Raw genomic sequence first — 22602 nt, 5'->3', positions numbered from 1 at the left:
GTAAAGAAAAACATGCTGGCTCTTTCAGCCTACTGTCATGCCACTTAAGATTTGTTGAAGGATTTTCACCCAACCGTTTCCATCCCATTGAGAAGTAATCAGTACGGCACTGAAAGATAATATTATATCCACTTAGATGCATGTGGGCTTCATGCACGTTCATACATGAAATGAAGCTGGGAAACAGTGGGTCTGTTTACACTGCTGCACACTCACTCCCTCCATTTCTGCTTGGACTTGAAGCTTCCTGGCAAAAAGCTCCTTGTCTTTGTGTCTCCTACATTCCTTCTCGTCCTCTCTTTCATTCCTACCTCCTTCCCCTCCATTCTCTGCGGATTATGAGCCAGCTGGTAGGCTAATAGAGGATGCTTTCCTGCGGGGCACCAAAGTGATACTGTTCAGGCAGTATGGAAGCTTAAGTAAAGCTGACACGCTGCTCAAGAACTACAGCCCACACTGAGCTCCACAGAAGCCTGTAGAGAGATTCTGAAAAGGTCTTTAAGGTATGGGAGACACAGGGAGGCTGCCGCTGTCCTCCCACCGCTGAGCTGTGATGTGGGAAGCAGGAGTTAAGTCCTTTATTAGTAGTGGCAGCCGTTGTCTCCAGTCACCTCGATAATTGCGGCACCACGTCCACTGCTATAATCAATTGAGACAGCTGCCGCTGCGGCGTTCAAGTCCATCAGGCAGGCGTGTCATGCTAATTAATGAAATGATAAGGCTAGTGCTTTCAGCGTCGCGCAAATAACTCCTGAAGGCCCCCCTTCTCTTTTCAAGACAAAATCTAGCCTCAAAGTTCAAGTTACCCCTCCCGTTCTCCCCGTGTTGGCTGCCTGTCCACTGCGGCCCAAAGGGGAAAAGGGGTCACAGAGGTTGGGGATGGGTCAGTGACAGTGAAAGGGGTCAGATTTTAGGCTGGCAGGGTGGGCCGTGTCAGAGGAGCCATTAGACTTGAGTTTTTCTGTTGAAAGTTCCAAGATGTCTACCCTTTTATTTCGGAGAGCCCAGTGGCACTGACCTTAGATGACCCAGCAGTGTTCATAAGGAGCTGAGACTGATGGCTTTCCCAAAGCACATGAGCTCTGCTAGACACATCTTGGGGGAGGGAGGATCCTGACAGAAAAGGAAGTGCGAGCGTGGAGACGCCTTGCTTTGCAGCAACACATTATAGCCAGGGGTTAATGACAGTTTAACATTGCTTTTGGAGCTCCGCTGGACCGTGCATGATATAAAAGGGTTTAGACAGTCAACATCTCAACCTCTGTTGTTTCCACACTCACTCTTTTCCCTCCAATTTAAAGATGTACTCGTTTGCCTCGCATCCACAACGATGGCATATGTGCCATAAGGGATGACTGGCATATGTGTCCTGCACCATATGGCTCGAGATTGAATTGGGATGTGATATGCGCAGGAAAAACTGATTCATCTCTCAGTTTGAGCTGCCAGCTCTGTGAAATGAACATTAGGTTGTCGATTTATGCCTGTGCTTTGACTGTAAACGTGTTACAGCTTAACACCCATCCCCATTCTGGTGCCATTCACTCCTTGGTGAGCCGCGGCAAAGAGACAGAGAGAAATAATTGAAACGTGTCAGCTGTCCCCACTCTTTAACTATCTTGGCCAGCTTTCTCCTCTTACACCCACCCTCCACCCCCCCCATTTACATGTCCCAGAGATTTGCAAAAATGTCGCCTTGGCTCCCCTCGTTACCAGTTTGGAGATGCTCGAGGCAGATTAAATAGTGTGAGGCAAAGCAAGCCGTTGCAAATTTCTCCTATGATTTTATTATTAGCACAATGATTCAACACTGCTCAGCCCTTCTGTTCCTCTCGTACAAAATCATTTTGTTGAAATCACCCCGCCTGTTTCCTATGACTGAATACCTCACGGCAACGAAGTGTTGATTGGCAAGACTGCGGTTTCCTGCCTTCTGCCAGTATCTGTTATAGCCATCTTCCACAGTCACTCACTCATGAGCTAAGCCTTGGCTCTGTGCAGATTGCTTGTCTAGAGAGGTACAAAAACCAAATCATTGTGAGCTCAACCGTCAAGAGCAGCAGAATATCCTGTCAGCCAAAGCCAGCGGGAGACGCATCAAGGCAGTATGCATCCTCACATACTGTCTGCAACCTCCAACGTCTTTCGGCGGATATGCTGCTTTATTTAAATATCTGTCTGTTCATGTCCTTATTTTATCACTGCCCTGACTGTTTATGCTTTGGCAAAGCCATGAAGGGAGTGAACCGCAGTGTTTGCCTAGTAAATGAGAACACCCAGTGGCCCTAAGCCCCCGACATCCCCTTATCATTGGGATACTTTGCATATTCTCGTATCTAATCTGAAAGGGCTTTTTGCATACAGGTTCTGTTTCCCTGGCTGTTGTATATACTGGTATCAGTGTCAGCCGTGAGCAGGTAATTTATGTAACACACTCATTTGCATGCACAGCATTAGCTTGCTGAGGGTTTTAGTTGGAAACCAAATGAGAATTTTCTCTAGAGCCCTTGTTTCATTCATGAGGTTGCAGGGGCCATTTGCAGGTAGCCAGGTGTGTATTTAAAATAAAGTAGTTAAACAAGCTTCAAAGTAAATGATTTCTAAAGATGAGGAAATGTGTGCAAGGCTTTTCTTCTGGGTTTCTAGTGCCAAGACACCTTAAAGGAATCTCTTGCTCACGGGGAGTATGCCATGCACCAGCAAGCCACAGTCCAGCTAAGGGCCAAGCCATTCCAGACTGGTCCAAGCCATTCCAATCTGGGCCATCTGGCTGTGTAAAGGCCACAGAGGACCAGATCAGTGACAGCTCTCCAGATGTTCCATAGGGACACACAGGGTCACAAGTTAAGGGTATCGAAGGCAGGAACAGCTGTGTAGCGACACCATGTTCACCTCAGATTCCCCTCTGGACACATCAGTTATTACCAACAAATCCCAGTGGCTTGTTGTCCGTCTGCTACCTTAGTCCCTGCATCCCTACGCTCCACCCCTTCCACTCCCCAACCCACGGTATAGCACACTGAGGCACGTGCACACAGGGCGAGGCCCAATTCCCTCGAGTAAGCAACTCCACGAGAACAACTATAAAAAGATCAATACTGGGATGAGATGTCATCTGGTGAGCAGACTTGCCAACACCCCCCTAGGGAATGTCCCTGCGCCCCCCCCCCCCCCAGTGCACTAACCCAGCTAAGGGGAGAGGGGTGCCACCCCCACCACTGGGCTGCCCTCCAACCTGTCTGACTCACCCAGACCATCTGCTCAGGTTTGCAGGGCAGAGCTTCAGGACAGCACTTTTTTTGCGCACTCGTATGGCATTTGTTTCACATGATCGCCTGTGGCTGGCCTACTGTTTTCCTCAGTATGTAATTTCAGGGAGTATATTACATATCCTGCGGAAAAGAGGAACAACTTTGTGTTTTGTTTTTGCAGCTTAATGAAATGCATGACAGTCAGCTGACAGTTGTGCAGTGTTGCTTTGCATTGATGGGACCAAAAAAACATAACAAACAAAAAGTCTTTTTTTTGTGGTGGACGTTTTTGGACTTCAAAGCTTCTGTGCTAGCATTTTAGCCGCTGCCATTTTGTTCTTATGGCAGAGTGCTAAGTTATCAGCTAAGGCTGGAAAGCATGGTTAGCTAGCTACATTTACAAACTGTATGGCTGCACGTATTTTACTCAGCAAAACTAAAGTACTATCTTGTGTGTGCCACACAAGAAGCCATATTAAACTGAATTTTAAATTCAATTAAAAATTCTGCAAATGGCACCAACAGCTTAAACACAGTGATGCAGTCCAGCCTTTGGCTAACTTAAAATAGCAGGAAAAAAAGCCACTGCAGCTCCCTCTGGTAGCACACCTGCCAGTCAAAGCAGCCACACCCTGACTTTAAACCTTACCAGTATCCAGAAGTGCAAGTTCTAGAAAAATATCACGCAGCATAGGGTTTTATGAAGGAGTATGACGGTGTCAGAGTTATCATGCATACATATTGTATATTTTTCAAAATGGTAGATAAACCTATTAAAAAAAAGGTCAGTTTGCAAACAATAAAAATCTATTGGATAATGCAACTCTTTTTCTTTCTCCAACAAACCGGTCTGGTTTTCCTCACTTTGTTCTGCCCTTCACTAAAATGAAGTTGCATGTGTTTGCCAACAGTAAAAACTTGTCCATGTTCCATTCATTCGTGTGCACGTGTGGGTGTGTTTTATTGTGCGTGCAATCGTATATGTGTGTGTGTGTGTGTGTGTGTGTGTGTGTGTGTGTGTGTGTGCGCGCGCGCGCTTGTGAGTGTGAGTGAGCTTTCAGAGGGATTTTAATGAGGGATGTGTTGGTCTGTGCCGATCGCTGCCTCCATTAGAGCCCATTAGAATCATCATTAAGATAACCCGGCGCTCGCTGTGGCCCTGGCTTAGAATGCGAAGCCCCCACCCCCCTACCTTCCCTCTATGGTCGTAGTGAGACTTCCTTCAGTATCACTCGCCTTGCATTATGTCTGGGAAAACTGGTTGCCATGGCAACATCACCCAACAGCGACATTTTGACTGTGGATATTTGCTTCTTCTCCTCCGTTTGTCTGTCTGTCTGTGCCCGCCTCTGTGTTTTTGCCATTGAGTATTCCTCTTTCTCTGTCCCCGTAACACCGAGAGTCTGACAGTTTAATCCAAGTCCCAGACCCCAATAAATCCGGAGGTCTATATAGGCCTGGACCCAGGAATTCATTTGAAAATTATGACACCATAGCCAGCCCCAGTTCTCCTATAAATGTAAGGAGTAAATGGAAGGGGAGCTCAACAAATAAAGAAATAAATAAAAGCCCTGCCTTGCCTTTTTATTGGCCTTTTTATGGGTGTTAGGATCCTTGAAAGATTAAGCAGGCTGTTAATAGGGCCTGGATATTCCATTAGTGGGCTGCATGTTGAGTTCTCACTGGTTTGACAGCAGCTCCCAGCTCTTCTCATTTTGTTACTGTTGAGTGTGCCCATGGATCTTTTTTAATTGAAGCACTGCTATGTCTTTTGACTGAAACCTTGCTGTATCTGAGCACTCGTAGCTTAGAGCCACCAATAGGGCACCACCAAGCTGTCTGTCTGTCTGCCTGTCTATCTCTGTGCATGTGTGCATAGTTAAAATGAATACCAGCGGTAGCAGCTTTGATTAGCTCAGAAGCTACAGCAGTGATTTTGCTGTTGCAGTTGTCACACAAGCGTATCCTCAAGCTCACAATCTTTGCGGGCCATTTTCCTTTGCATTTAACTCTGGGAGAAGCACAAGATCACCAACTGGCTCGTCTTATTCATTAAGATTCATAACTGCTTTGATGCTGCTTTTTCTCCCACTTTTATTTGCCTGCTACAACAGCATATAATTATAGTCATTAAATTGCGACAGTCTAAGTACGAAAAGTCGTTGTTCTGTGGAATGCTGATTATAAAAGCTTCTTGTCTGTTGAAAAGGCCGCTGATGAATGGTAAAAAATGGGTTCGGAGTGCTTTCCTGTGGTTTCCCCTATCCCCTGAAAGAACAAGAAGGAAAGATAGAAAGATGCCAGAGAGGCCAAGATAAGGGGCCACGATCTCTCCTCACAACACAATTGAAACATAATTATTTCATGCCAGATTGTGTGCTCAGCAAAGCCCTGAATGGGGGCCGACATTTAACTTTAATTAGCTGTGATTTATTCATACTGACTGGATCGCGGAAAGAAATTGGATCATCTGATTATAGTCAAGCATGAAAATGACCTGATTAAACACTTAATGGAACCTAGGGAGAGGGAAACAAGAGGAACCTTGGGCAGAAGACACTGGGACAACATTAAAAAGGCAGAGAGGGAGCAGTTTTTTCATGTGTTAGATGTTACTGAGGCAAACGAAGATGAAGTTTAACATGTTTCTCCTTAAATTTTAACTGTTTTTTCCCCATTTCAGGTGTGCCAACGAATGAGAGTCCTGAGTCCAAGACTTGTAGCTCAGCCAAAGTCTCCGGTCTCCAGCGCAGCCAGGAGCAGAGCAACAGTGAGGTGCCTTTTGCACCTCCCGTGTCCAGCCCCACCCCGGCTTCGGCACCTACGGGCTCCCCTGCCCCTGCTGCAGCGGCGGCACCCTCAGAGCCTCCTAGGTTACGGCTTCCCACCCCGCCTCCTCTCAGTGTTAAAAAGGAGCTGCAACTTCCACCGCCCGTCCCTACACCTCCCCTGTTGAGGGCACCGCCCCACCCCCACCCCCACCCTCCTCACCCACACTCGCACCAGGAGCCTCGTGTTCTGCCCCGACAGCACCACGCACGGCCAGTGCACCACCCGTTGCCGTATAGCAGCCTCCACGAAATCAGGTATTTTTACTGGGGCTAAGAATTATGAGTATAAACCTGCTAAAGAAACCACACGGTTCAGCTGTGTTAGTGCCATATTCACCAACCTCAGCGCTGCACACTACCAGAAAGCAAACAGAAATTCAGTACCCAGTACTGTCTTCACTTTCACCGTCTCACCTTTTGTACCTGTTCACAGTGTTGTCTGGCAGACGCTAACACTTTCCTTGTGTTTCCTACCACTCTAGTAAAGACGATATAACCTGCCAGAACTTCCAAATTAATATGATCTAGTCCAATAGACAATTCTATATTCCACACAGTATTGACTGTTTTCATGTGGATATTGATTTTTCCTCCCTCACAATAACCAGCTGTCAGATTTACTGTTTTCATCGGGCAACACTGCAGTGCACACAGCATGATTTCCCATTTCACCTTTTCAGATTGTGCCCTCACCTCTTTTAATTCAATATAAGAAGCATTATTAGAAAATCACTCTTATTTGGTCAAAGTAAGCTGAACTTACAGCGAGATACCTACAAGAAAAAGCATCACAGTATGTGGATATGTATGTACAGTTTGTATTAACATCGTAAATGATGCTAATAGTGATTGCATTTTTTTTGTACCCCATTAAATCTTTAGCCACAGCAGCAGTCCAGTGGGTCTTCCCAAACAGCATTTACCCCCGTCCCCTCACCACCACCTGAGTGGGCTTCCGTCCTCGGCCCCTGCATTGCCTCTCTCCATAGCCAACCTTTCTACCTCGCACTATTCCTCCCTACGGAGCCCAGCCCATCGCCATTCGGCCATGTTTGCAACCCCAGCCACACTGCCGCCGCCACCGACCTTACCGACCAACAGTTTAGTGGTGCCCGGGCACCCCGCCGGCACCCCCTACCCAGGTAAAGCTGCGCACCTTAAATGCTGCACGGTAGCTTTAGCGGAGACGCAAAGTCCAAAGAAAAACAACTTCAGAGGGAGCAAAATGTTTTACATGAACATTTTTGATTCATTATTTATTCTTGAGATTAACAAAAGAACTGCAAACACTGTTGCGGTTCTACAGGACATTTTATCATTAGATAAGTTACACTTAGCTGTACAACTGTGTTCATGCTGCAATTGCAGTTGTTTAAAAATAGGATTTATAGATGCATAAAATACTAACCTGGCAAATATTGTTTAACCTACTACAGTTAGTCGAGGATTTTTATACCATTAATGGCACAAAAATGTTACATTGTTTGAAACAAGTCAAGTGTTTATGCACCATTTGCTGATCTGGTAAGTGCTCATTCTTTACTTTTTCTTTTTAAATAAAAAGGCTATTGAGTTATTCTACAACGCATTTATTCCTAAGTGAAGACATGTGAGGGATTTAGCCCTTTCTTAGAAGTTTAGTTTGTCCAGATCTCAGTATTTTAAATAGAACCAATATACCAGTGGTGCTGATCTATTAACTATTTGCTGGTATATCGATAAATTTATAACAGCTGATAAATTAAAATTCAAGTAAAGACGAGATGATAGAAATACTGTTAACACCATGTTATGAGTGTTAATACTTCATAGTTTGTTAACCAGAGACAGGTATTCCAAAACTGTATTGGCAACACAGTTTTGGAATACCACAACAACCAGCTGATGTGAGCAGAGTCACAGCAATCCACAAATAATGAGTCTTAGTAAGGACTCATAAATAACCACACATGATGAATGCTAGGGATATCTGTTTATGGTTTGTGTACTGGCTATCGGATTTTAAATCATCCGATATCGGTGCCAGTATCAGTGTCAGTTTTAAAAAAGGCTCTAATTATACATCCATTTTCCATAGTGCCTCAGCAAAGTAAATTGCAATGACAAATTTGCATTAATCTTTAAAGCACTCTATGCAGCACATGGGATATTAATGCTAATAACACAGTGGGCAGTAAGCACTTAGAGCTCATCAATAAACTGAAAAAAGTACAAAGGGTCTTGCATAGAAATAACTGTTGGGCATTACAGAGTGGAAAAGTATATTAAATGGAAATAAATACACTTGGGGTCCCTTCTTAGATGGTCTGCATTTCTAGTAGCACAGATATTAAATGGGCACAAGGACTGTAAGAGGGCTTGGATGCATCACGAGTAAATGTCATCTAACGATCAGACAGCCACCACGGTCGGAGACAGCACACCGCAAGCAGCCAGTCTGCAACTGGCACAGCTAAAATTGTGTTGCCTAGCATGCAAACACGAGTGATTTGTAACGATTTTTAATATGTTCAAAGATTCTATCGAAACAGGCGATCTCATCAGAAAAGAAAATGTCTCCAGACATGATGGGTGTCTCCAAAATAAGCAGTAAATATGCCAGTTGTGAAATGACTTTCTCATAGAGGGCAAGAGTGTGTGTGTTTTCTGCTGGGATGACTCTTGGTTCTTTCTTGTCTTTAGATACCAGCCTGTTGATATCATTCAACCAACCAATCATGTATTGCCAGCCTCATTCGGGGATTCTGATTGGCACATTGTCACAGGCAACTCTCTTACCACCACCAATGAGTCCCCACGTAGAAAACCCTCACAGCATGAGCTGGAGAAACAGAGAATGCCAGGTGACTATTTTCTTTTTTCTCTTCTACCCTTGTTGTGAAGACTGACTGGGCGCCCGTGCCTTTTTTTTTCTTGTGTCCCCCCTTCCGCCCCCCCCCCCTCCTTTTTTCTTTCTTTTTTTTCCTTTTTTTTGCTTTTCTTTTTTTTTTTTTTTTTTGGGTTTCCCCTCGCTCTCCTTTCTTGCAGAGCATGACCTCCTGAGGCAGGAGCTGAACAACCGTTTCCTGGTTCAGAGTTCAGAGCGGGGCCGGGGGCCGTCCGCTTCGCCGTTGGCCCCTGTGTCACTCCTGAGGGCCGAGTTTCACCAACACCAGCACATGCACCAGCACCAACACACCCACCAGCACACCTTCACGCCCTTCCCCGCAAGTCTGCCCCCGGCCGCCATCCTCACCCCGCCCACCGCACCCCCCATGGTGCGTACCCAAGCCAGAAATGTGAGGATAAGTAAAATAAGCTCCCGTAACTTCCCACCAACTCACCTGTTACCCCTCCCAATTTCCTCTTCAATCAACTCCTCCCTTTTTTTCTTTACCCCCAAATTTGCCAGTTTTGTCCTGTAGCTGTAAGAACCCCTCCCTTCAGAAAAATCTGACACTTTGAGTTTGAATTTTTAAAAGATTTTTTTTTTGCACTCTTCCTGTGGACGACAAGCTGGAAGCATCACGTTTAATTGGGGCTGCCACCTCCCATTACACAAACACACACACGAGCATGTTTATTACACTGTCAATTTAATTGCTTCAAGTACACATTTCCATTATCAGCAACTATATTTGTATTTATTCAACAGATTGATGAGGCAACATGTAAAATGTTTATTTGTAATTTTAAATTAGCAATAGCATGTTCATTCCATTATATTTTCATTATTAACAGCGTGGTGTTCAGCCATGTGTTTTTAGCATGTTTAGCCGCAGCTTTTTTAAACGACACAACAAATGATAACATTTCTCACTTTCAGTATTTGATATGTTGCCCTTTGATTGTTTCAATTCTATTAACACATTTAAATATTTTATTTTGCTTTTATTTACATTTTACACAGCATCCCAACATTATTAGAAAGGACTGTAGAGTTTCAGTACGCTTCAGTTTTTATAGAAGCTAATTTCCTGTTTAGATATGCCTTTTCATTCAAAACAAAGGTACTAATAAGCCGATCTGTGTCTGTATGAATACATTCCTGCAGACTTGTGCTTTTATACATACATATATATACACAGACATATATGTGTGTTTGTGTAACAGGGACTTATTGCTGCGTGTACGTGTGTGCAAAGCCCAAAAGCAACCATACATTCCAATGACAAATTCAAAGCTTTTCTAGTGGGTCAGATGACCTCATTGCGGATAAAGGGGGGAAATGACATCATTGTAAAACTGTTTTGATAACGTTTCTAATTGCTTCCGTGTTTTAAATGCCAACAAGTCTGGAGGGAAGAGGGAGGGGCGTTTAACACTGGCAGCTCTCAAAATTTGTACAGAGGAAAAACGGTTATGACTATTCATCCATCATTTGAAATGCGCAGCAATCTCTGTCAGTCGAATCAGACGGCTCCCCATTTGTAGCTTTTTGCCATTAGTCTAATAGATCTAATCCATCTTGTCATGACCTCTGATTAAAAGCCCGTGGTCCCATTAAGGCCCAACTCCAAGATTATCCCCATCCTGTACATTAGAAATCAAAGCTCTGGTATTTATGGCGCAGTCAGATAAGCATAAGGGCCGTTTACATGATTCTTCGGTCAGCACACACGCTGTTGTCTGGTCTGCTGTTCATTCCTTACATGGAAGGAATTATGCGCTACACAATCCTCTCTTTGAAGATGAAAGAAGTGACCCCCCTCCCACCAACACCACCACCACCACCATCATCTCTTTTGTGTCGTTTCAGTGGGATTTTACACTGACGTTAATGTTGCTGTTGTGTATTTTGTCGTTTTCGCTGTTTTTACTTAACGTATGCCTTTCCCTCCCTCCTACCCCTCAGTAGCGATATTGCTTTCTTCTCCTTAGTGCTTAAAGAAGCAGAGTAATGATGATGTTGTGCCTGTTTTTACTGTTTTGCTATGAAAAGCTAGACCAAGTGTTTCCCAGCTGTGCATCCTCTGTCTATCTCTCTCACACACACGTTTTTTTCCTCCTGCTCTCTAGATGCCCCATGTCATTTCAACTATGTAACAGCCCTTGGCTAATGGCTGTAATTAATGAAATTATGAAGCCTCTATATTTGTTTATTGTTCTACGCCCTCGAGCAGCTGGCTTGCCAAATGGCATCGGTGAATGCCTGCCCCCTTGCTCCTGCCATGTCTTTGGACGAGAAATATTTTTAATTGTTATAGGATGAAATATTAAGCGTTAATTAGCCAAAGCGGTTTACTATAAAACTGTGACAGCCTCCATAAATTTTAAGGCAAGACTTCTTTTTTTTCTTTATTTGTTTTTTTTAACAAGGCCATAAAGCCGAAATCCCCTCTCCAGTGGCAGACATTAAACAGGCCGCGCCTTCAGAAGCGCAGAGGAGCTGTTTAATGAGCTCGGAAGCTGGCTCAGCATTTCCTCTCAATGGGCTGTCTTTGATTCGGGGCCATTATCGCCCACAAACAGGGCCGCCGACACCATCGCCGCTGTTATTACCATTCTGCGCACAGATGTGATTGGACCTGCTTCACCAGACGGCCCCGTGTCCCAAACCCTGCATCTGCACCAGCAGCTTTACCAGCTCCAGCCCGCCCTCCCTCCCCAGCCACCCCTGTCGCTGCACGCGTGCACACAGAAAATCTGATTCATACCCGTTCATTTTCCCATATTATGTAAACCCAAAACATCTGCGCCTGCCAACTGAGCTTTGAGAAAACACTCGCAAAAAGTACCTGCAAATGGTTTGTGTATTTACGGAATAGGAATAAGTTACTGTCACTTGTAATTAGACGTTTTCAAAATAGAGAGCTGGTATTGGCTCGCGAACAGACATACAAAGTCCTCATTCATGCTCCCTTCTCTCTCTTCCTCCCTCCTGTCCATCTCAGCTTACCGACTGCTTTCTCGTGTGCACGCGGGGCATGATCGGAAACATTTTAAATGTAACCACACTGTTTTCATCTGGCAAATTCCAACTAAAATTATTCTGATAGGCTAAGTTCTGCCACAGAAACGGTTTCTTCACAACTCTGAGGTGGTGTCGGTTTCAAGCATTTAATCAGCTGAAATCCCATCTCCTTAAATCAGTCTCAATCATACAAGGCAGACTGTTCACACAGCTTCACATATGACCTCCGTGGTTTTACGGACTGACCCGCTTTTTTGTCTTTTGAAGTACAGTTTCCTAACACTGCAAACAAGTTACATGTCTTCTTGTACTTCCTTCCCAGATATACCATCGGGGCTTTTTGCACACAAAAAAATCTCAGCAGTCAAAAGCAATTAGATTCACATTTCTTCAGATTTTCCAGTGATTAGAAACAACTGGTCTGGCCTTAAAACTGTCTGATTCCTAAGCTGGGCCTCCACGCCCAATGTCTGTATGCTCAATTGAAAAATCATGCAGGCTGTCTTCGTCTTGGCAGTGTGCTTAAGCGGTTGTATTGTTAGTGATTTAACTGCCTATCTGACCACGCTGTTTAAGTAAACCCATGACCAGTTCAAGCCAGCTGCTTTACCCCGGGGCTTGTTATTCTGGACCAAACCCTGCTCGTTACCAGTTACAGATGTTGAGCATGTGTTTTTGCCTTTGTAATGTAAAAAAAAAAATAATGAGACCTTATTACCAAAGAAGGCTGTTGTATGAGGGATTTTGTTCGAGTATATCATTATGTGGACTTTTGTTTCCTAATGCTTTTCTTTTCTGTCTGTTCCAGTTCGACAAATATGGCCCCAAACTGGACAATCCATTCATCAGACATTCAAATGTAAGTTTTTTTGCACTAATGTAAATGTGTTAACAGTATTTGCATATGGCAAATCAAATATTTGACATATTTGAATGTTGCCTTGACAGCATTTATTGTGGCAGTGGCTTTGTGTGTGTGTGTATCTATATGCTTGAGTCTTGTATGTATGACTGTATGATTTTGTTTTGTGTCTCCCATCTTCCCCTTCCTCCCCCTTCCAGTTCTTCCCCTCCTACCCCCCAACCATGCCAGGCATGCCCCCGCTGCTCCCACACTCAGGACCCTTCAGCTCGCTGCAAGGAGCCTTCCAGCCCAAGGTCAGACCCGCATCCCTTAACCCACTGTCTACAAACAGGAGATTTTAAGGGAGCTTGAGCATAAAAGAAACCACAAAGTGTGCAGACTTTTACAAGAAAAACACTTTATAAGTGCGCAAAAGGAAAACAAAAATTTAAAACTGCAGGTGGACTCCTAGCCTTAGTCACGACAGGCCAAAAATAGGACCGTGATGTCTGCCTGTCCAGAAGAGCAGAAGGGAGGAGATGCAGGGGACGTCGAGGGGCGGGAGGGTGTGAGTCTGGCAGATGCTCAGAGGCTGTGACCTGAAGTAAGCCACCAATCAAAGCTGGCCTAAATCCGCTGGCCCTATTCCCAGAGGGCTCAGTGATGGAGGTTCCCTTTTGTGGAAGGCCCCTCCAGATGGTTCAAAGCACAGTTTTATGCATCCAAAGCCCCTGCTAAGTATTCTTGGAGACGAGCTTGGGGGGATAGAGCTTGGGAAGTATGTTTGTTTGTGGGGCCTGGCGACCCTGGTCACCGTGCAGAATCACCCGATCTCTAATAAGGCAATAGATTAAGGCCTGATTTAGACTTCTGCGGGGACTCTTTGTAGTGCTTACGGTGTAGCCTACATAAGTGGCGACATCGTTGGCGGCATTTTTGCTTGTATGTGGTGCGTTGTGTTAATTACCATGTAGTCCTGTCCTGGTGTTTTATATCCAGTGCCAGCTGATGGAAAGAAATAAAATGCTGGGCCTTTTGGTTATTTTGGGGGGGAGGGGATTTCAAACATATCTCTAGTTTTTCCACTTCGCTGTAATTTCCATCACGTTCATTCCCATAGTTTCAGCAATCTCCCTCCAGGTATTTCCTGACATTTGTGAGTCCTTTATATTGATGCTATGATTATAATTCCTTAAACCGAGATTCTCTCACTGATAAAATTTAAAAAGGTGGCAAAAAAGTTGCCAGAAACACGAATGAATCGATGATGCTGAACGAGCACATCATACTAGTTGTGGGCTGCATTGACCCGATGTATAGTTACATTTCTCAGGAGGTGCATGTCAGGTTAGGCCATGTGAAATGACATGTGTTTCCTGCTGGAGCATAAAACCCCAGGAACAATGTTGATCTAGGATCTTGTGCTCTGCAGACTTGAAGATGAAACGATTAGAGATGTGCTGCTCTGGCATAACTCTGAACTCTGGGAAGCATCATTGCAGTTTTACCTATATCAGCTATAGCTGTGCAAATACTTGGGCGTTAGCTGACCGTAGTGCAGCTAATTATCTGGGTTGGAATAGATGCTGGAGGGTCTTCGAGTAGTTTTGCAAGAAATTCGTCTTACATGCTTCCATGCTATCTCCATAACAGCACTGACACAAAGCATAAGAATAAGGTGAAAACTGGGATTACAGTAATCTTCTTCATTCTCTCAGGGGATATTTAAAAAAAATAAATGGAAAAAATGCAATTAACAGTGTTCTACAGAGGACCCTCTTGAGGATGCCTGAGACCCCCTTTGGGAATTATTATATGAGGTCAAATTGTTTTGTATTGTTGTGCCAAGTTCAGTTTCTTTCTTTCCCCATGCAGATGTTACAGATGTGGTTGATCACCATGTATCTTTTTGTCTTTGTCTTTCTCTGTCAGGCATCCAATCCCATCGATGTAGCAGCACGTCCTGGAGCAGTGCCTCATACACTTCTGCAGAAGGACCCACGGGTAAGCATGAGACCGAGAGCATCGCAGCCACTCTGCTCATATTCCTTCTGATGATAGCCACACATAATCCAGTGCATATGTCTCAAAGAGACATTTCTTCTCATGCATTTCAGTTTTACAGTTAGTAGTATGTGTCTTTGTTGTTTGTAATAATGATTATCTGTTTATCCATACAGATAACAGATCCATTCAGGACATCTGTTAGGGTAAGTAGATGCCTTATCCTTTCCTGTTAAATGCTTCATCTCTCTGGCCAGGCCACAAAGTCTAAAACCTTAAAATTCTTTAACAATTCTCGATTAAGCAAATGCAGGGTTTTGGCTGCATTTACGCTTAGCTTTGAGGTCTGTATTGGGGTTAGATATTCTTAATATGTTGCCTGGTTGCAAATTCTGATGAGTTCCCACTTTGTAGTTTGGCCAGAAAAGCTCTATGCCAGAATCAATTTTTAGCTCCCCATATCAAAGCCAGCAGGCTAACCTCAGTTTCTCTCTAAATTTTTAGAAACCTGGCAAGTGGTGTGCAGTGCATGTCCAGATCGCATGGCAGATCTACCACCACCAGCAGAAAATGAAGGTGCGTGAGACAGATAGTAATGTTTTTAAGGAATCTTGCTGTCATGTAAAGCCAGATACACTATATTGGTTATGGAAAACGGGCCAAATAGCTAACTTATTGAAAACACTACATGCTAGAGCAGATCGAGCTGACTTGGATCTTTTGTTTGGGTCTAAACGTAGAACGATCACATGATTGGAAAGAGGCAGAAAGCTTTAAAAGAAGCAAAGCCCAACACATGAAGGCTCCACTTTAAACATATATTTTCTATAAAGGTTCTCTCTGACTCCATAAGAGAAGGGGTAGATGGTAACAGTAGCACTCGGTATCAGACGCAACATGTGAACACAGAACAGAAATGCTTATACGAATTACTCCTCTCACTGACAGAGGATGGTGTGGCCTTGCCATGGAGATCCTCTGCTAATGCCACTGGCCCTGGGTGTCTCAGGCTTTTCTTGGGCCCAGAACCCCAGTTGCCAAGGATTTTGTTTCCCTAATCAGCTTACATATATTTGTTATAACACAGCTAGTCAGAATTGAGAACATGGAGCCATTGTCAAAGTCTCTGTCCTTCTCTGAGCTCTCACCCAGTGTAGCTGACGATCGCTCACGCTCACTCCCTTGTTGGAAATGTTTCGTGCTGTTGCGTACTGACCTAATTTTCTTTGTCTCCTTCTCTGCTTTTCTACAGCAAATGCAGCTGGACCCTCACAAACTTGACATGAATGGGAAGCTGGACCTGTTTAGTCGACCCCCAGCACCAGGAGTCTTCCCAGGGTTCCCGTACCCTCACGATCTGGCACGACCCCTCTTCCCCTCCACAGGTTGGTCAAGGCTCAAAATACCTACCAACATATTGAAAACACTCAAACTTCAAGCCTCCTAACGTCATTACTGCCTTTATGGAAATTAACATTTTTAACAACATTTGGAAAAAACACTTTTTATTTTCCCTCTCGTGCAATGTTCACATAATTATAGTGCTTTGGTAGCAAGTGTTTTGCCTGTAAAGGGAGTCAAATATGTCTATGAATATGCATGGCTCTCAGTTAGGTAATTGACTGATGCGCCCTGTGTTGGAGGGCAACAGAGAAGAGAACGGCCTTTGACTGGTAATTATGCAGCAGTGTGTCAGAGGCACTCCTGTAATTGGTTCTATCATTAACAATTCATGAAATATGGGTGATGGTAGCAGTGTTTTGTGAAAGAGGCCAACTTGTTGTACATTCAAGAGCTGACCTCACTAAGCTGGTACAGACTCACGCACAAACAAATAACAGCTGCAATGAAACCAGCTGATATAGTCAGTAGCATCACTCCACCAACTCTTTGCTCATCTGGTTCACGTTGCGTCAGAGTTTGTGATACTGCGGCAGAAATGCATTTGTTTAACTTAGGGTTTGGTTTGGCGTAAGATTGTTCCCCAACCGACCAGACGACCGGCCGGATATGGATTATAACACTATTTCATCCTCTCTGTCCCGATAGGCTCTGGACACCCCCCTCCGTCTCCATACGGCCCCCCCTCCCACCCCAGTGGATTCCTGCCTCCTAGCCATTTGGCAGGTAAGTGTAAGTAACCCCCATGTTTATCTTTTTTTTATACATTTATCTCCTCTTTCAACACGAGTCTCTCACTCACTCTTTCTTACACTCATGTTTCAAATACATTAAAAGCCACCAGGGTGTAATTTGAACCAAAGGTATTCCTAGTTTTTGATCTCAGGTTCACTTCAAGGTTAATGTACAATATCGTTAGCAACAGCCAGCTGCAGTACTGCCTCTTACTTTACTATAATATTGAATGTAGCCATCCTGCAATCAGCCAGTGTGATTCATACTACGGTCGAAAATAACTCCAGAGTCCGGGTTTATTAAAATGGAAGTAGTTTCCAGCCTCCAGACCGATTTGTCATCCCTCATTTGCTCGGACAAACTGTACACAGAGCAGCAGCACACAAGACACTATTTTCTATAAGCATGCCAAGCTTATTTCGTCGTACCCAGGAAGAAGGGAATAATGAAGGGGCGTTCGTGCTGTATGATTCTTTGGTACATTCGGTTGTTTGCATTTTTATTCATCATCCTCAGTTCGGACTGAGACACTGTTTAAGTGTCAGTCCATTCTGTGCCTATGAAAACATGGTAAACTGAGGATGAAGATTTAGTCAACAAATGGGAATTCATGTGTGAGGCAGAGGAGATTTCTCAATTCTTGTCTTTTCTAATACGTGAAAAGCTCCAGAATTAAAAATCCTTGACCCCTAATCGGTTGGCAAGTTGTGCATTTCCTGATGGATTATTTCCGATTTAAAGTGGGACTGCAAATTCTTAGTTAATGAGTCCCGTTCGCTGACTTCTCAGACTAAATATTTGTTATCCCCGTAAATTTGGAGGCTATAGTCTGTGACTGATGGAGTCCATCAGATAGTGATTCACCAGTTAAATCACTGTGCTCTGTCTAGGCTAATTTCCACAGCTCCTAATTGTCTTGTCCTACCACAATCCATTTCCAGCTCAGCTCCAAGAACTCAAAACTGATTTCCCCACCAAGCAGCATCATTCCACAAGCCCCAGCAGGTCAGAGACACTCCACTCCAGTTAGTGGCAGTGAATCCAGCATCCAGGCAACCTGGCTACTGCAGGATTACCAGGCAGAGAGCTAGGGTCGCAGCGCTAGAAAACCACGGCTCGCTTGTAAGAGAAAAGCCGAGTGGAATGGGTTGGTGTTGGGGTGAGCACTGCTAGCCAGCCACCCCCCCTTTTGCTAATCCCTGTTTGGCATTTTGCAGATCCTTTCAGTCGCTCCAGTTCCTTTGGCGGCCTCGGCAACCTTTCAAGCAGTGCCTTCGGAGGATTAGGCAACCCCTCGCTTGGTAAGCGTTGGCCCCCTCTCGTCCTCCTCCTCCACCGCTCCCCCCTTCAATCTGGCCCCTGTGGCCAGTAATAGAATAGAGCAGGACAGCGTTAGACCACAGGGAGAGCCAGGAGGGGAGAAAAAAATCTAGACACTTAGCTCTAGTTTCTGTGTCAAAACAGTCCTATCCCAGGGAGGCCCAACAAGGCAGCACAGCACACCACAGCAAACCTCCTCCCTGCCTCCACTTCATCTACCAACTAAGTCCCTGACAGCCTGGCTTTAATCTGGCTGTGTTGCTGCCAATAGGCACTCTTAGGTCTGCTGTTTGGTGGTAATTCGTCTATTAATTATTTGACAAGCCCCTTCTGCACCACCATGGAGGGTTTTCTCTTTTCCCTTTGCATCCCTTCTCTATGCCTTTCTCTCTTTCTCTTCATCCTTCCTATTTTTGTGTGCCAAATCGGTCACCCTGTTGTGAAAATGGATGTGATTGGAATAGACATGCCGTGGAATGCTAAGGTTCCCCTTGGCTTTTCACAGCTATCATCTCCAGAGGGCAGTGAGTCTCCCCTGTTCATCCGGTGCAGAAAAGGAAGGGAGGGGGGGGGGACCTTTAGTCTAAAAGCAAATGAGTAGGGGTTTTTTCTCTCCAGTTCAAGGGGGAGGGGGGCATTAACCTCTAACTCTTTCAAACAGCTTCAGTGCTTCAGTGAGAGAACCTCCAGAGACAAAGACAAAAGCAGCTTTTGTTGTTGAGTCTTTCTCATCTTATGTGTCCTCAAGAAGGTTTTGTGCCCAATTAACTTACAGTGGGTCCCACGCCTGTCTGCTTCTTTCCTTCAGGGTCCAACAGCATGTTTGGCACCAAGGAGGGGCCGGGAGGACTGCCCACATTTGGCAGCCCCCACCACGACACCTGGAACCGACTTCGACGAACCCCGCCGTCGTTCCCCACCCCGCCGCAGTGGCCCAAAACCGCAGATGCTGAGAGAAGCAGCTCCGCCAACAGCCACGAGAGAGAGCGAGAGAGGGAACGGGAGAGAGAGAGGGAGCGAGAGAAAAGAGACTCGTCGATTGGCAAAGAGGAGAAAGATAAAGACCGGTGGGTGAAACACACTTTTGGTTGTATGTTTTTGTGTGTTGCTCACATCCAGTATGTAAAAACCGACTCCTGAAATAAGACCACAATAGCGACTATGATAAACCAGCATTATTATACATACAAGCTGATCAGTCAGAGCAGAGCAAAGGAAAAACAGCGAATGTTTTTTTCTAGGTGGTTACAAGTCGTATCCATGGAAACTGAAATAAATTGAACAACCGGCACGCTTATAAAAGAGCACGACGCGCCGAGAGAAGCTATTTGTCAAAAATTAATTGGAGACATTTCTATGAATGGTACGGCAGCAGAATGAAGGGTTACCGTCAATAAGAGAACAGAGGGATACAAGAGCAAGGCAACTCGTACGATTTAAAAGAGAATTATAAGGCAGATTTTATTGTTGAGAATTAATCAGACACTAACCAAACACGACCTACTGGCAAAAATAAAACTCTTACATTGTGCCGTTACAGGGATTCTGTGGATCGCAACCGCCACTCCAACCGCTCGTCTCCGGCCTCTGCACCAGTCAGCTACCAGATCAGCAGCCTGATTCGCTCCAGCAGCCAGAACTCGAGCGATTCAGGTCGGCATCACAGCGGCAGCGTAGACAGGGTCCGCGAGGCAGAGAAGGAGCTACTGGAGCGACACAGAGAGTCTTCCGCACTGGCTGATGTGAAGGTGAAGGAGAGTCGCTCGCCGGGCAAGGAGATGCTAGAGAGAAGACCCTCAGAAGACTCCATCAAACCCACTCAGCGTTCCCCTTCCCCCTACTCTAAGACAATGATCAATGAGCAGGGCATCAAGATGGCAGGCGGGCCTCTGTCTACGCTCAAGGACAGCGAGAGGAAGGAGCCCCCACCTGCAGAGCTCCTCCATAAGGTGAAAAATGACATGAAGATTAAGGAGGAGAGGAAGGAGGAGCAGGAGGTCATGGTGGTTAGTTCGGAGCCGGCCCCCCAGCCACCGGCCCAAGCTCTTCCTCCTCCCGTCAGCCAACCGGGAAACCCGCACCACCACCATCCACCTTTGTCCCAGCAGCCCCCACTTCCTTCACCGCGTGGTAGTGACATCTCAGCACCTGGCCTGCATGGTGTCCCCATGGCGCATTCTCTGCCTCTTTCCATGAGCGCCATGCCTCAGATGGGCAGCCTCAACGTGCTAGACCGGGCTCGCATGGCTCCCTTCATGGGAGCACTTGCAGGAAGAGAGCGCCTGCCGCACACAGCCTTTCCCTGGGATCCGCTCAGAGAGGCCTACCGCAGCCTGGATCTGCAACGCCGCATGGACTTCCAGCTCAGGCCTGAGCCGGGGCATCGTTTCCCCAGCATGTACGAACAGGAGCGAGCCTACCGCGAAAGGGAGGCTCATGACTACTCCCACCACGAGCACCTGTTGGAGGTACGCAGGGAGCACGAGAGAATGCGACAGCAAGCCGAGGAGCGAGAGCGCCTCCACCTGAGGGAGGAGCTGGACAGAGCACGGCTTCATCAGCTGCACCAGTCCCCAATGGAGGGTCACCTACCACACATGCCCCCCTTTATGCCCCACCTAGGCGGCATGCCCTACCCCAGACTCAGCCCATCCACAGGACACAATGGCCCTCTGAACAGAACACCCCCTACCGCCGCACTTAGCGCACCCCCACCCCTTGTGCCAGCTGGCAGTGCCAGGCCAGCCTCGCCCCGGAGGACTACCCCCCTCACAACCACCCAGGACCCACGGGACTACTCCCCATCACGTAACCCCAAAGAGGTAGAGGCTCGGTAGCTTCTTGGAAAAGTGCAAAAATGTCTTACAGGGCGCTTTCACACGCCCCCGCTCCTCTAATCTGAAAGCTTGTTGTAAACAAAATGCACTGCTCTTCTCCACCAGAGAAGAGCAAAAGTCCCTAAGGGAAAGGGTATGATTGTACAAATTAAAGGTGTGTAAGGCTAATTAAGCACATGCCATGACTTTATTTTTAGTGGACTGGAGGTCGAATAGCGTCGGTAAAGAGAACATAAATATGTGTATGTTTATTGCCGACTTAAATATTTGATAATTATTAATATATTAATCCAATACCTTTTTTTCAACTTTGTGCAAAATAGAGGTCCTCAAATGAGTTTGTACATTTCCTATCCTTGTTCCATGTATAGATATCATTTCTATGAATTTTATGTATTTTGTGCATTAGTCACGCCTTTTACAATATTTATCCCAGTTGATTGTGAGACATATCCCTTATGACCCACTGTAAAGACTGGATTTTGGTTTCAGTAACTTAACCTCATGGTACCAGGATATCCTCAGTGATGACAATGTACAATGCTACATTACCGATTTGTTCTGTTCAATTGTTTTGCCTTTGAGATATGCAGATAAATATATATTATGAGGTCTTTGTTGAGTCTCTGTAAAGAAAACAGATGTAAATAACTTGTTGCTATTCCTTCGCTGCAAGTTTACCATGTAAATTTATTAGGCTTTTTAACCATTTCTAGAAAAACAAAATCAAAACGAAACACGGGAAAATCACCTGCCTGCTGAATATTGCGGAGAGAGACAAGTGTGGCCGACGGACAGGAAGTACGAAGGGAGGGTGTTGTAAGGAGGCCTAAACGGATCATCTGCAATCTATGCAAAGCAGCACACAGCACCCTGCAGAAGAAATCACCTGGAGGGAAAAGACCATACCGGTGATACTGAGAGCAACCTGGATTTAACACCTGTTTATATTTACAAATGAAATAACGACTAAATAATTCAAAGACTTCCAAGTCACAAACTGGACCAGCCCCAGATAGAAAAATGAGGACACTGTTTAGTGGGCGGCAAAAGGACTCTCTCTGTCAACCTTGTGGTGTTGTGCAGTTGTTTTTCTTAGACTCTTGTATACAAAACAAGTAGAGTTTTAGGCGTGCAAAAAAAAATGAAAATGAACATTCATGGTTTAAAACGTACGGAATAAAGTTTGGACCTAATGTCAAACATTTCCTGCTCATCTTTAATTCTGGCGCTCGACGTCGGCGCCGGCTGCCAGCTGTGACTTTGTCTGTGAGCCGGACCTGCTGAGTGCTATGTGTATGTGAGGTTGATAGGTTTGCTGGCGATGCCTTAGTTTCTAGCATTTAGAGCATTTACTCATCTGATACCAAGATATTACTTTAAAATCATAAAGCCAACTGACTTGGCTGGCAGAGTAGCCTAAGCCATCAGATCATTTGACCGTAATCTGTCATACATGGGCTGCAGAGCTCTTCACAGGGATCAA

The 22602-nt window shown here is 45.3% G+C and overlaps 1 protein-coding gene across 9 annotated transcripts in view; it reads left to right on the top strand.

The window, feature by feature from the left end:
* The window catches only part of fbrsl1 (fibrosin-like 1), a 284283-nt gene extending 261964 nt beyond the window's left edge, over window positions 1-22319 (top strand). For 2 of the 9 annotated variants that reach the window (XM_026188505.1, XM_026188502.1), the window contains 13 exons: window positions 5935-6337; window positions 6965-7224; window positions 9110-9360; window positions 12784-12834; window positions 13038-13133; window positions 14752-14823; window positions 15000-15029; window positions 15328-15399; window positions 16076-16208; window positions 16873-16956; window positions 18177-18260; window positions 19088-19346; window positions 19820-22319. In XM_026188505.1, coding sequence (XP_026044290.1) covers window positions 5935-6337; window positions 6965-7224; window positions 9110-9360; window positions 12784-12834; window positions 13038-13133; window positions 14752-14823; window positions 15000-15029; window positions 15328-15399; window positions 16076-16208; window positions 16873-16956; window positions 18177-18260; window positions 19088-19346; window positions 19820-21116 — 3092 coding nt within the window. In that variant the 3' untranslated portion in view covers window positions 21117-22319. Of the gene's footprint in view, window positions 1-5934; window positions 6338-6964; window positions 7225-8764; window positions 8926-9109; window positions 9361-12783; window positions 12835-13037; window positions 13134-14751; window positions 14824-14999; window positions 15030-15327; window positions 15400-16075; window positions 16209-16872; window positions 16957-18176; window positions 18261-19087; window positions 19347-19819 lie in introns of all 9 variants that reach the window. The other 7 variants (XM_026188511.1, XM_026188510.1, XM_026188504.1 and 4 more) reach the window with 6 other exon arrangements.
* Window positions 22320-22602: the final 283 nt, after the last annotated feature.

Source organism: Astatotilapia calliptera, chromosome 12, assembly GCF_900246225.1.
Source record: "Astatotilapia calliptera chromosome 12, fAstCal1.2, whole genome shotgun sequence".
NCBI classification, from domain to species: domain Eukaryota; kingdom Metazoa; phylum Chordata; class Actinopteri; order Cichliformes; family Cichlidae; genus Astatotilapia; species Astatotilapia calliptera.
Note: the sequence above shows the minus strand (reverse complement) of the source record. Positions and strands in the feature narration are given on the sequence as shown.